This window comes from Plectropomus leopardus, chromosome 12 (genome assembly GCF_026936395.1).
Source record: "Plectropomus leopardus strain MGB_pleo_1.0 chromosome 12, ASM2693639v1, whole genome shotgun sequence".
NCBI lineage: Eukaryota > Metazoa > Chordata > Actinopteri > Perciformes > Serranidae > Plectropomus > Plectropomus leopardus.
Window position 1 is genome coordinate 11,654,622 of NC_142187.1, and position 15,413 is coordinate 11,670,034.

Genomic DNA, 15,413 nt, shown 5'->3' on the forward strand with positions numbered 1-15,413 from the left:
CAAAATCATTGACACTGTGTCTGCTGTAATGAGGGTGTGTGTGTTTGGCCTTCTTTTTGATTGGATGGTGATGAGCATTATGGATCGTGACCCGATGTCAGTTTGTGTCCCACTACTGCACTGAGTGGAACAAACGGAAAGCATTGTAGTCAGTATAATGAATGACTATGTTTACAGGGGCTTCATCAGCTAAAGTCAATTTACTGCCAATAATGTTCCCACAATGAGGGATAACAAGAGAACCTGCCGCAGAGTCAGTGGGCCTGTTAGTGTATGCCATAGCCTTGGGTATGTATTGTGTATGTGTTAAGACCCTTCCTGACTCATTCAGTGTAAAGGCCCAGAGACACCAAAACAACAAAGAACACATGGCGATGAAAGCCAACCACTGCATTTCCTCACGTCACCTGTGTCTCAGCCAAAAAGTTGTGAATATCCCGTAATTGGAGATCCAGCAGCCATCTGGCAAGCACATTTTGTGCCTGTGTGAGAAAAAATAACTCTCCATAGCAGCAGGCCATGGTAGTTTGTAATCGGCATTCAAAAAGGGGCATAAAGCAGGTTCAAGACTCTAGTTAGCCAGTTAATGCATTATTGAAAGAACAAAAGGATTTTATCTTGCGCTAGTAAATGATAACACAAACAATTTCAGTTTCTACTGAAGAGCTCAGTGGCTAAGAAATATAATTTTACCTCAAAGTTTGTTTTGATCTCATGACCTCTTAACTAGAGCCGTTTGTTTGCTTTCCTCATGCCCATTTTGCTCCTAGTGCCCTGAGCTGATCTGCTAATAAGAGAGATTTCATTCACCGTCAGGCTCTGACATCTCTGCTCATTCAACATGCTGAATCAGCCCCCAGAAAAGTTGCTAATGGATAACTAGTGCCAACAGTGTGGGGGAAACCACCAAAAGAAGGGCGACAGACCCCCACTGATGGCCCGAAATTGATCATCAGCCAACTGTCAGCTAGTGGTATCCCAGGGCACTAAGTCTGCCAGGATTTGAATTTATGAATAAGCAAAATATTTATTAACATTCTCACGTGTAGATTCTAATCCGATGTCACTGCACTGGCACCAGAGCATCTTGAAGTTGTCAATGTGTGGCGGTTGCCCTAGAAACAGTTACAGCTGCCAAAACATACATCAATGCCAGCTGAGAAGCATCTGTAAATTATATATTTTGTTTTATTGAAATGTATTTATTAAGTCATATTAATTAGATTTTTTTCTATCATGAATGCACTGAGATTCTCCTCCACTGATGTTAAACTATTTCACAACACAGAGACACCCTTTAGGAAGAAATAAGAATTATATCCAGGAAAAAAAAAAAAGCTCCATTCTAAAGATAATGTATTTTACTTTGAATGGCCTGTAAGTGTTACTCCTAACTATGAATAAATATGTAAATATGCTTCTTACATCTCAGGTCTGCTCCATTCACTCCATCAGTATGAATGGAAAATATTGTATTTTCAACCTGTCAGGACTGTGTGTGATAAAAGCATTTAGTCAGTTGTTTGCACCTTGGAATAAAGTGATTCTGTCTCAAACCAAAAAGAGAAAAATCAAAGCACTGTGCTATTACAGGTAAACACCAAATAACATGAAGATGCTGTTGATTACAGAGACAACGAGCAAGATCAAATCAAGGATAAAGTTAAACTTCACCATAATGTTTTAACTATACTGAGAGAACTTTATAAAAGTGGAGAGCAGAATAAGTTTTTTAACGTTCAGAACTCTCTACATTTTGTAATTTGTTCCCTTTTCATGCAGTTTACAACAGTGATACATATTCACCTCTCTCATTTCATTTCTTTCTACAGGGTCCGATGACTTGGATCCAGACCTGGCCAGGTTGGCGTCTCTCGGTTTCGCAGGTTGTCTCTCGGTGGTTCACTTTAACTCCATCAGCCCTCTGAAAGCTGCTCTGCTCCACCCGGACACCAGCCCTGTCATCATCACTGGACCTTTAGTCCAGTCCAACTGCGGCTCCTCAGCTTCAGCCAATCCCTATGCAGCAGAGAATACACCCCACCTGTCAGGTAGGACAGGGAGAGTTGGTTAGGTTAATTCAATACAACATTTTATATTGAATTACTGTATTTTCAAACAGGATGGTGAGGATACTTATTAGGGTTAAGTCTCTGTTTATGCATATGTCACACTATATATCAAAAGAAAGGTCCACCATGTGTCTTAAATATTTATTTGCACATCTAATAGCTGCGATCCTACAAAAAAAACAATACTAGAAGTTTAAAAACAAGCCAATAGTAATTATAGAGTAATAACATTTTATGACCTTTAAAAAAATATGAGACTGGATTCATAAAATGCAGTTTTTGTCTAATTTTCTCATATTAATAAAATTCTATGAAAAAGACCAAAACCAACAATAAATTGATCCCACTATTGCCTTTGTAGCCAAAGCCTGATATGCTTATTCCTCTGCGCCACAGTGCTGCACATGAGATAAGTTTGCCTTCAGGGCTTTCTGCCATAAACCCAGTCATTTTAACCACAACATTTTCCCCCCAACCAATCCCTTTCTGTCAGAAGGCTCTGAAAGTAAACGCCCCCAACAGCCACCGAGCTCCATAGCTTTCTTAAAACTGTTAGAGAACATTGTGTTGCACCATGTGATGTGTCCCTTCATTACCATGAAGATAAATACTGCACTGTATTTTGGATCAAACCAAAATACACCTCACTGCCAAAAATACTCACTAGAGGATGTAAAAATGTGATAAAATTCACTGCTGAAAACAGTCCCAAATAATTGCGATTATTATTTTGAGTAGCATATTTAAAAAAAAAAAATTAAAAAAATACAGTGCACCGCTTTTTTTTTTAGAAGGTTAATTTTCCTTTCTTTTCTTAAACTGAAACCATATATTTCTGAGCAGTTTTGGTTGTCAGTGTTGAGAGGCAGACTAATTCACTGTCCATTTAGGTTGCTTTTTTTTTCTTAAATGTATTTGTTGACAATAGCAAAATGTACAATATCATCTGCTTTATCCTTTAAGCACTAAAGAGGAAGCCATAGTCAGTGCAGCCGACAACAACAATGGTGCAGTGTTGTTTGCCAGAGTGGGAGTCATTAAAGAACTTTGGTTCACTTGTCAGGCCTGAAGCCCTTATTATGTAGCATGACAAGCTACACTGCTCAACTCATTCAAACCTGCTATGGTATTTGCCTCTGTTTATGCTTTGTTCATCAGTGCATTTGACAGCACAATTGGTCCAGAGCTCAGAATACAGCTTTAATACTTGTCACGGAAACCACAATAACAACTTCAAATTGTAAAATTAGGTTGTGTATTTACGTAAGATGTTGAATCTACTGTAGTTAATGGCTCTAAAACAAGTTTATAATGACACTGTGTAATGTAACTGGTAGTGTTACATTAGTCAACACATCTTTCTATCTGCTTCAAGGTTTTAGTTTTATAACAGAGTAGCTTGTGTTTCCTGTTGTCTTTCCATTTCTGTGTTGAAACTGCAAGAAAGCCATTTTTCCAGCTCATAAAGGGGCTCATTAATTACATTCCTTGTTTTTTGGAGACGTGATAAACTCTTTAATTCATTTGGACCACAGAGGAGAGTTTTCTATGGGATTGTTTTCCTCTGGGCTCATCCAGTTTGTGATGCCTTATTAGTTATTTGGAGAGCTGATGTAGTATTCCCCGTCTACTCTAAATGATGTTCAGATCTTGCGTCAGTATTTTTCTGTGTCTCTTTATGATCTGTTTACTGTTTGTCATTTGTCCTCTCGTTTTCTAGGAGTCCTTTATCTTTCCTTCTAATTGCATGTTGTCTGGTCTCTTAACTCTCCTTTCTTTCATTTCTTTCTTACTCTCTGACATCTTCTCTCCAGTTTCTTTGTGCCCTTTGTTTTTTTTTTTCATTTTTAATCTCTTTTCCCCCTCTGTCTGCTTCCTCTGCTGTAGACCAGTCTGGTTCAGTGGGTTCAGGTCAACCTTTAGTCAATGCCATCAGGACTGACTCCGCTTTTATTGGAGGTACTGAACATTTTCACCGTATTTCGCTGCACTAGAAAAAGAACCTGTTTCACCCTGTTTCACTGGGATCTTTGCTATTTGGTGCACTTTTGACAATCATTGTCAATTATATTGAATTTCTTCTATCAAATCACTTTCCTTGTTTTGCTCTTAGATGCCTTTTACAACTACTTCACCTTAAATTACTGAAAACTATTTAAAATTATCATAATTATCTATTTAAAAATTAAGTAACTGAATTATTTTAGTTTTAAGTACTTTTCCATTTTTTTCTTTCTTCTATTTTTATAATTTTTAGGTGATTTTCTTGTCCCTTTTTTTTTTTACTAATGTCTTACCTATTTTGGATAATGTTCTCAGGTTTCTAAGGGTCAAACTAGGTGACAGAAGATGAAGCTTAAAGGTTACATGTCACCTTTGCTGGTGTGAACAAAGTTGTGGACAGATGTTTAGCTTTAAGAAAGCGTAAAGTGATGTGCCAGGCTAGAGTTCATTTAAAACTAATTTAAAACTTTGTTGCTCTGCCAGCACAGATTGATTCAGACTGAAGACTGAAAAGGTTCAATCTATAATCGTGTAGATAGAAAAGGTGAGACCCAGAGAATAGTCATTTAAAACTGTCCATTAAACCGGCCTGACTCTGTCTCAGTGCACAAAGGGCAGCTCACCTAATTAAACCTATGCAGGAATGACTTGCTGATGGGAAAACTTTTTTGCTTTTATCTTAAAAAAAACCCAAAAAAAAGCATGGTCTCTTTATAAAGTAATGTGGTATTAAATTGATTTCAGATGTATTTTGGAATTCCAATTAAATGAAGCCTGCTCTCATATTCCCAAATGTGCTCAACAGAGCAGAAGAGCCCGATAGATTCGAAAGATTTAAGATGGTGTTTAATGTACTTTAAAGTTCGATTAGCAAGATAATGAAAACATTAGGAAATTAAATGGCAGTACAATGGGGGAGAAATAGGCAGATATTTTGATCTGATTTCAGATTAGTTAAAGTTTCACTTGTATTAAAATTAGAGAAGACAATAATCTTATCTCAGCCTTTTACATCTTGAAATATCCTCTACCTTGCAGGCATCATAGCAGTGGTGATCTTTGTGATTGTGACCGGCCTCGCAATAACTGCCAGATTCCTCTATCGGAGAAAAGAGACATATCGAAACCAGGAAGTGAAGGGAGTCAAGCAGGACAGCCCAGATTTCCCTTTCAACAACCAGACTGACTCCCAGAGCGTCTCCACTGAAAACCCAAAGGAGTATTTCATTTAAGTGGAGGGCTGATGACCTGATGAACTGGCAGTTGCAGACTGCGGAGTCCTGCCACACCTCAGAGCCACTCAGAGACTCTGCTGGCAGAAATGGCTCCACAGCATGGCAAACAAAAAAAAAAAAAAAGAACAATTCACAGTGTTGTCTCTCTGTTCCTTTACTGTAAATTTTGAATATACTGATACGAACAGGCAACAGTGTTGGACTTATGAGCTGTCGATATCCTTGTTTCAACTGTAAGTATAAAAAAAATGTAAATGTTGAATTAATGTCTTTGTAACAATCTCTGGCTACTGTCACATATTGATATGTTGGAAATAATGAAGGTGTCAGTATTTTCTATGGTGTATGGTTAGGGAAGCCAGGCCCTCTTGCGGTTGAGTTTTCCTTTGAAAGAGATGGGTAAAGAGAAATTGGCAGGTGGTTATTTTAAATCCCCTTGAAGTTCCATTTGGTTGTGATCAAACTTTTTACAAGGTCGCCCGCTAACCCTCCAGGGATATTTAACAATGTCTTCAACCTCCAGCAATTTTCTTTCTTTTCACCATCTGTCCTACTTACTTCCAGTTTTTAATCCCTCTTTGAAGGTTTAAGCTTTCACATTCTGTTAGATCTTTGGTGAAAATTCAAGTAAATGCACTTGAGTGAGGGAGAAGTTTCTCTCACCATATTACAAAAATGATTCCAAATTTGAGTTTGGCTGCAGATCTACTAAGCTTTAAAGTTATAATCTTTAAAGCAACTGTGATCAATATTTCTAACAATGTATGAGATTACAAAGACAAAACAATATTCTATGAAAGAAGTTGATCATAGTAATAAACTCACACAAAACTGTCACCAGATTTTGCACTTACCCTCAGCTTTGTAATGAACTTCGAGTTTAAGCTTATTGTTTTGATTTCAGGCCTGTAACTTTACTTTTTGGTTCACTCTCATAGCATCAGGCAGCTGTTTTTATCAACAAAACAAAAAAACACACTAAACACTGCCTTACAAGCACTGAACAGCAGACAGACAGACACTAGCAGGTCAACAAAAGGGAGCATTTTGCAGCTAAGGTGACAGATATTTCCCTCAGGTGCTGGTAGAGACCAAAATCAGAGCTAAATAAGGCAGTGAGCAATGGACTTGCTCTCATTGTGTGGCCAGAAACATGACTCACTGAGTCAGTTATAATATTGTTCCATTTATGCTGGATGTATAAATACGCAACATTTTTGCAAACAAGTGTGCCACTTTAACTAAAAAGGTGATGATGTTTGTTGTTTACAACTTGTTTCTGTTGCCCCCATGTGGCCAAAAACTATGATATTGCATGTTAGTCTAGATTTCACTAAATGCCCCTGAATCTTATATATTAGTGGTGCGGATTGCAAATTGCAACCCGCTGAAACTTCTTCAGGAGGTTTTCACTGGGAATTATCAACAGAGGTTCCTCACTCTACCAAACAACCTGATGCAAAAACAAATGGCTGTCTAGAGCTGGTGTTTGGTTTGTGTGCTTTGGGCCACTGTAGACAAGGATCCCACATGGAGATGTAAACAGCTCATTCTAAGGTAACAAAAACTCTATGTTTCCTATTTTAAGTGATTATACACAAAAGAAAGAAAAAAATCCTTTTTGCTAATATAATTAATCCTACACAATGGACCTTTAAGATGTCATCGCTGGTTGATTTGTCAACACCTTTGGCTGAGGGCTACTTGCCCCCTTGCGCAGGTAGTTTGTCAGAAATTAAATAAAGCCTCTGTATTTGTATACAGTACAGCCAAACAAAGACATTGTCAGGAAGCATAGGGAGGTCATTTGAATCCAGGGTGGAAATGGCAGACTCTGCTACTATTGAAAAGTATCTATGAAACATAAATACATTGAAAGGCTATTGCTGAAAAAAAATAAACCAACTATCTATAATATCAGATATGAGCTTTGATGTAGTGAAAATCTTAAAAAATATAAGCACTAAGCAGTTTTGAGAAGCATTGAACTTAGATTTTGTTTGAAGCTCATAAGGATAGGCAGTCAGAAAGATGTGATAAATAGTTAACCTTTACCCGACACACAGTACCACAAAAAGGTTCATTAAAACTGCAGAAACATCTGGAGCCTCAAAAGGTTCATCTGAGGCATATTAAAGTGGCCTCTCTTATGTAATGTTGCTTGAGAAAGGCTTGTTTAAACAAAGTCAAGCCGCAAAACTCCCACAGAAACTGCCACCAGAGTGACTTCTTGCCTTCCCATACTTCAAACAATTTTAAAAACTTTGTTCGATTAATACTAAGCTCCTAGTCTGAATTCATTTATAAAAACTTTTATATGTAAATGACTTTGAATGTTTGTTGCAGTGAAGGTTTGCATTTTCTGAGCCATAATCAGTGTATTGGTAGACTGACACACGCATTCCGTTTATTCTTTTCCCCTTTATTTTCTAAACATGGTAGCATTGACAGAAAACCAAATCACATCCATGATCTGTGATCAGTTCTAGACTTGTGTGTGGTTCCCTCAATTGACTTTACATCCAGTTCACTTTGCTTTTTCTTTCTTCCCTACTTAAAAGTTTTCTCATCCCTGCTGTATGCTGCCTGCTGGGAGCGTCCCCTCTCAGCTCTCTAAATGTCTCTGAAGAGTAAAGCTTTTAACACTGACAGCAGTGTCGACTCTCTAACACTGCGGCTGTCTGTCACCTCGTTCACTGCACGCAGAGACAGTTAATGTGTTTTTGAAATGCTAATCTGCTTCGGTCTGACAGGTGGATTGTGTGTGACTCGTCAGAGCAGAGAGATGATCAGAGTGAGGCAGAGAGATAATCCGAAAGATACTGTCAAGCAGACATGAATATAATGAAAACAGGCTGATATTAACACTTGAGAATGAAGCAAATCCCCCCCATGTGTTAATTCAACCCATGTGTCAAGAGTGCTGCTGATAGAGGGAGGGTGAGACGCAGAAAGACGATCGACAGCAGCTGTTTTTCAAACATACACCACTGTCTCTCTGCAGGACCTCAAAGCACAGATGGGATTTTAATGACAAAAGTTGCTAAAACTTCAAAGGGTGTCTTTAAACTGTGTATTTTAATTTTTACCCAACAACAACAAGCGAACAGCAGATGGCAGCCATTGTGTTTCTGTCACTGGTGTTAACACCAGTGACACCACCTTATCTGCAGCATCTCCGCTGCATCAGTCCTGCAGCAGCCCCCCTGAACTCAGTGAGGACTAAGAGTAACCATGTCCACACAGATATCAGTGCAACCAGCAAATTTGAGAAGTGCTTTGAACAGAAGAAAAAAAAATTAAATCATGTTGTTTTGATTTATCATAATGGGTCAGAGAACAAAAATTGACCAGTTTTTACCATGACACTGACACACTGACACAGGCTTGGTCCACTGTTCTGTCAAACAATTATCAGTATACAGAAAAACAACGTCAAAACAGCTGCTTATTTTGACTTTTCTATGTGTACCTGTATACCTAAAATTATTTTGACATTGAAGTTTACCAGTTAGGTTTTGCTGAAGGAGGCTTGGGTTTTTTTCTGGTTTGCAGTTAAGCTGAATGGTTCTCGGTGTAACTATAATGGTGTAATAGTACATAGAGTTGGTGGTCGGCGAATAACATTGATGTCAGTGAGTTTGAGTGACATGCCATAAAAAAAGAAGAAAAAAAAACAATGTCCAGAAGATTTTAACCATAATTCTGGTTGTTTGGTTACACACAAATTGTTTGAAAATAAAATGTTTGGTTTTTTTTTCAGAGATTGAGCATGATTTTCCCTTCATTTGGAGGAGTCTGACACCCTTGTATAAATTTAAAGGTCCAGTGTGTAGGATTTAGTGGCATCTACCAGAGAGGTGGCAGACCTGAAACTTTGCTGGCAAACGCAAAAACGTTTGATTTGTCCTCCTTAATTTGAGCTACTGCAGAACAACATGGCAAAAGAGGACCTGCTCCATATGTAGATACAAGCTGATCATTCTGAGGTAACGAAAACTATTCTTATTTTCAGGTGATTATAAACCAATGAAAACATATATATACACATTTCTGCCCTTAAATCCTACACACTGGACCTTTCAGATAAATACATATTTACAGAGGTTATACACTTCAAAACACACACAAACACAGAACTTTCATCTAGTAGACTGGTGTGTGTCCCAAATGTAGCCCTAATATGCTCATTTGTGTAGCATGTTATGCTAGACATCATATGTGAGTCAAGTGATAATGTTGTTTTAGTGCCAGTCATACAATTCGTTTTGGAAGTGGGGGGAAATTGACCCTACTTTTGGTATGAGAGAACATTGCTGCAGACCACAGCTGAGGAAAATATGTAGAGCTGTGAAGCATCCAGGAGCTGAGAATGTCAAAGAGATTGAATGTGAAGAGCCACTTAGCCTCTCTGCCTGTTTAAACACTCAAGATGCTGGAGATGATTCAGCTGCCTCAGATCAGTGATAGCTGCTTGATTCATTTAAAACTCCTCTCATTGGCTGTGATTAGAGACGAGATGTGATACTGATAACCGAGTTGTCTTCAATTCTTCAATGTCCTTGATGAAGCAAAACATTATGGGGATTGATGAATCTGCTGCACACTAGCATCTAATGTAATACATCTTCTTAGTCATATGTTGGAAGTGCAGTTTACAGTTAATGTATTTGATTGGGATGATAAATGCCACTGAGATCCATCACTTTGAACCGTCAGCCATAAGCTACAGAATTGTTCGGTTGTGAAGCTTGAATATGGCAGATCATTGCTGCTACAATGGATCGTTATCTGCACACCAGGTCACTGACCTGGAAGCATCATGGAGGTTTGATTATCATCTACTAAAATGTGTCCACATGGTGTAAATCTGCCTTGAATATGACAAAGCCAATCACGCATGCACTGCAGTTCAACAACTGCAAACATACTTTTTACAGAAGGAGTTGCCTTGACAAGTTAAGCCTCAGTGGGTGAAGCCAACATGTTTTTATCCCAAGTAATAACATATTGCCACTTTGCAGTAGACTTCTATGTCTATATTTTACACTAAAGATATCTCCATACGCTGGTACGGAGATATCAACAAAAGCACAGTGGGATTTCACTGTTTAAGCAACACAAGCACATGGCACCCAATGCTGGGGGTTAAAAAAAATAGCACAAGCACGTATTATTAAGATGAGGCAATAAGGGCACAAATGGTAAAGTTTAGGCAAAAGGGGCACATGGTGAGGTGTAGAAAAAAAACAGACTGGAAGCAAATACTGGACTCTGGAATTGAAAGTCCAGGGTTATTTGGAACCATCCTAATATTATGTCTTTACTCACAGCATTTAAACCTGACGCCATCCAGTGGTGTATCATGCAAACGTGACAGGGCCCATCTTTACTTAACTGACACCTCTTGTCTGCGTATCATGCTGCCGCAGATGCAGTGGCAACACTTGCCATAGGGCGCCATCCTGAGAGGGGCCCCAAAATTGCCCGGAGTAAAAAGTTTGAGGAAATCATCACAATCTAGACAATGCACATACCAATCAACCACAAAACTACTGGATTAAGAATAAATCAACTTCCTCATCCGTAACCCACCCAATATACCTCATAGTACACCAACCTCATCAACTGCGAGTACACCATGGAAGGAACATAAGGGGGATAAGAAAATGGGGGGAAAAAAACCTGAAATTGTCAGGAGAGTTAGTGTGATGTGCTCGAGCTGGTCAGCTTGAAGGCATGAATTCAGTTGCAATTGGCTCCAACTGTGACTTGTCTTTTAACCCTATTGCCACACAAGAATATTATATCAAAGCCCCGCATTATATTCATATATGGCAATATGTTTACATCCAATGCCCTGATGTTTCCTCAAACCCTCATCATCTTTATGCTCCCTGCTCTCACTGCTTTCACCATTCAACCTAACACATGCACATTTCTCAGTGCAGTCCCTTTTTCTACACTATGTAGGAAAACCATGTCAAACAACAAACTTGTATTAAAGGTCTACTCTAAAATGTGTCTGGAGAGGGCCTTTAAGTTCAGTGAAAAAAAACAGCAAAGGCTCCAACTGATTGACTCTATTACTTCTTTAAGAGGCACTCTAACCATCTACTCTTGATGTTTTGTAGCTGGGAAGTTGATTCCCTCATCAGCAACTCCTCAGAGGAAAACAGGGGACTTGATGGACATCTGCTCACTCATCGCTGTAAATTCACAGGTTTCATTTATGATAACATGTAATTAAAAAATTAAGATCGACCATTATTTTATTAATTTAGAAGAACACTCCATGAATAATATGAATGTAGCAGAATAATTCAGCGCAGAGACACTGAAGGGATTTTAAATAGCCAACATTTGCTCCTGGTGCTGTAATGACTGAATAATGTACTGTATCACACACTTCCCCCTTTAAAAGTAATATAAAGATTAAAATCAGTTTTCTCAAATATGTTTGAAGGGAAATGAACAGAAAACATTATTAATTCCAACACTGTTGCACAGCCAGAGCTTTGTTGAAATCTACCTTATGATCATGTAAAATGGGCTTAATTTTCTTTAAATTCAAGTGTTAATATCACTATCTTTATTTTAGTCCATTTACAGCAGTATTTCCATGTGTCACAAACAGGACAGATATGTAGCATTTACAAATGATGTCTGACACTGACAAGTAGTTGAGGCTCCAACGGGCTCAAAAACATTCAATCTATTTTCACCACATATTACCAGAACTACTTATTACCATGTCAGGGCAATTACTGTGGTTACACAGTTGTCATAATATCATATGTCTGATATACAGGTGGAGAAACTGTGTGCAAATTATGGTCTTCTCTAGAATAATAATTGGATTTATACAAAGTCGAGACAGGTGTCGAGCTTTTAACATAAGCAATCCCTCAAATATTTAAATCATGAAAAAATGCAGTTAAGGTCTGATTTAGCTGATGTTTAACGCATAATATGCTGTCCTGCATGCTGTCATTTGTTTTTATTGTTGCCTGTTTCAAATACTGATGTATAGCAAATTAACTGACTCGGACCTCTTGTGTCACACCAGACTGGATCCATTTCAGTCATTCAAAAGGTTAAGGTGGCATTTGCTACAGCTTAGAGACATCTTTAGAGTGACTGACAAAATACCAGGGACATTTACTCCTTTTATGATATAAAAAGATAAGATGAATCTGAGTAAAAGTCATTTCCTCATATTGATTTCCCTTATCAAATCAGTCACAAAAGGAGAAGATAAAAAGAAGGAGTTTCAGGCTTTGAGATTATTTATAGGTGGATGCAACTTCATATCTGGAAAGTTAAACATATTTTGTTAAATCAGTGTATACTAGTGGAGTGATAGACCTTTTCTTCTATACAAAGATTCAGGAAAACTCAATTAACAAACTGAAAAACACAATTGCTCTAATGAGAAGCAAATGCACCAACAAGGGCATTTAAGGAATAGATTAAAAAATATCAATATTTGCTTGGCTTGTCAGTGACTGGGACTGCAACTTGGTATTTCACCAGCATTGGAGTAGTTTTGCAGGACAAGCCAGCATCTTGACAGACTCAGCCTGTGCACATTCATACTTGTAGTAATAATAATAATAATACTAGTAATAGTAATAGTAATAGTAATAGTAATAGTAATAATAGTAATAATAATAATAACAACAACAACAACAATAACAACAACAATACACACAATGTGAAATTATGTTAATTTGATGCATGTCAAGTATGAAGGCATACAGAATAATATTTTCCCTTTTCCTATTTGGTCTCATACTTATGTTCTTATGGAAACTGATAGTCTGACTTGTAAGTCTGTTTGGACATCCATTGATGCAAGATACTACATTGATATACTGACCGTCATCTGAGTAGATTTGTTGGACATAATTTGTCAAATGTCAAAATATTTTACCACTATTAACAATTAATCAGGAGTTAGGTAAGTCATTTGAAAATCTAAGTCACTGTAAAAGCCAAGCAAAGAGTATCTTCATAATCCATGATCTCAGAAAATAAAAGCCAAAGATAAGTCAACAACTTTAATTACTTTTATTTTTACACAAGAAATATTATGAGACACATGAGAACACACATAAGGCACCATCCCAGCTGAAATATAGTCTTTATATTTATATTTATATTTAGTCTTTTGGGAGTCTTGTCTGTCTCAATAAGACAAAATTTATTTCATCATTTCATTTCATTCATTATTTCATCTCACAGTAGTAGAGTAACAGAGGACGATCTCTCTGCTTCCTCTTTGATGCTCTGTTGGAATGAAAAGATCTCCCCTCATCGCAGGCTGCTGGTAATTATCCCGCCCTCCCACAGTTTATAATATGAGTGGCTGCGGAGATGTTTCTCACTGCAGTTTGAATTCAATCAGATGAGTAATTAGATGGCAGAGTTTGTCCTGCTAATTATCAGCCCACATACAGCATGTAGGAGAGAATCAGTCCACTATCACCCCCCTTCACTCCTCATTTCTGTTGTCTAACAAAATGATCGAACATACACTTCATTTCATGTGTGGGATTGTTATTCAGAACATCTGTTAGATTTGGTAGCTGCCTGACCAAACAGCTCATTAAAATCTATTAACACTGAAGAATGTGATGTCTGGGACCCTGTAAATATTAGTTAAGTACTGAAACTAATGTGAAAGAGAACACAATCTTTTAATTTTCCTCAGCAGTGAGCTTTGCATACAGGGGTAGATGTATTAAACTACAAAGCCCGGTATATCACTTGTCCGTTGACGCAGAAGTTTCAAGAAAAAAAGTAAATGCACATGTTACCTTGTGTGAATCTGGGCTTTCTCCACTGTGTCACAAAGGTCCTAAGTCCCCCAATTTAGGAATCAATAAGTGTCTTCTGTACCAGTGTCTCATGACCAGATGAAGGTTAAGATCCAAAAGTTAAGGGTTTTTTTAAATAGTTTTTAGAAAAAATACAACTGTTCTTTAGTTTGTAAAAAGTCAAGGGTGTCTCGTTGTGGGGTCGAAGGGCTGGCTGCCTTCCCCCAGATATTTTGAGCATCAAGCACTTCTTTCCCATTTTCAGGGAGCTTTTATGCACAAGTTTATTGGCTAGGGTCAGGCTGCAGGTGAGAGGCCAGACAAGGTTTTTTTTGTTTAGCATTCATTCTTTTTACAATGCAGATTTGTTTCTTCTATATTAACATTGCATTGTATGTTGTGCAAACAAATCTTTCTGCGTTCCTGTTTTTTGACATTTCTTGGTGTAAACCAAGCTTTGGAACATTTGACAAATTATGATTGTAAAAGGTGATGGGTACAAAATCAGCCATTTAAAAAAAGTGGTGGGGACATTTTCCCAGTATTCCCTGTGTAAATGACTCCTATTCAAAAAATGCAAGGGGAAATACAAAGAAACATAGCTAAGTCTACAGGTAGGTTTGGGAAATAACTATGAACTGCTTCTGTACTGGAGGTGGGGGAGTTAGTCTGATGTACAAAGCCCAAACCAGCAGCTCAGTCCTCATATGTATTGTGTAGAAAACAAACCATTTTGTGAGCTATGTGGTGGGCTTTCTCCATGTTTTCTGGCTTCCTCCCACATTCCAAACACATGCAGGTTAATTGGTGACTCTAAATTGCTCATAGGTGTGAATGAGAGTGTGAAAGGTTGTCTGTCTCTATGTGTCAGCCCTGCGATAGTCTGGCGACCTGTCCAGGGTGTACCCTGCCTTCGCCCAATCCCTTGAGAGTTCAAGTTGGCTGAAAATATGCAAGGTCAACTGTAAATTGTTTCACGTTTTCTGTGAGTTTTTGATCAGCTTTGAACGGCAGCTGACCTTCAAACCTTCAAGCTACCAGCTTTGCTGTAGCCTACGTAACTTCAGAAATCCTCTTTTCAGGGTCTTGACTTAGATGTCCAAGTTTTCAGAGAGTCAAAAAAAAAAAATTTGTTTGCATTTCTCACTGGACCATTAATCCAGGGTTCTTCTGACAAATGTCTGAAAATGTAAGAGGTTGGACGCTAGAACAGTTTTCCTTTCCATCCTGCTTGCTCCCAGTGAGCAATTTCACCTGATATCTCAGGTAAGGACAAGGAG

The 15,413-nt window shown here is 38.1% G+C and overlaps 1 protein-coding gene across 2 annotated transcripts in view; it reads left to right on the forward strand.

The window, feature by feature from the left end:
• The window catches only part of LOC121951098 (contactin-associated protein-like 4), a 128,576-nt gene extending 119,499 nt beyond the window's left edge, over window positions 1-9,077 (forward strand). The window contains exons 22-24 of one of the 2 annotated variants that reach the window (XM_088085188.1): window positions 1,833-2,051; window positions 3,960-4,031; window positions 5,115-9,077. In XM_088085188.1, coding sequence (XP_087941314.1) covers window positions 1,833-2,051; window positions 3,960-4,031; window positions 5,115-5,308 — 485 coding nt within the window. In that variant the 3' untranslated portion in view covers window positions 5,309-9,077. The remainder of the gene's footprint in view (window positions 1-1,832; window positions 2,052-3,959; window positions 4,032-5,114) is intronic. The other variant, XM_088085189.1, reaches the window with a different exon arrangement.
• The last annotated feature ends 6,336 nt before the right edge of the window (window positions 9,078-15,413 follow it).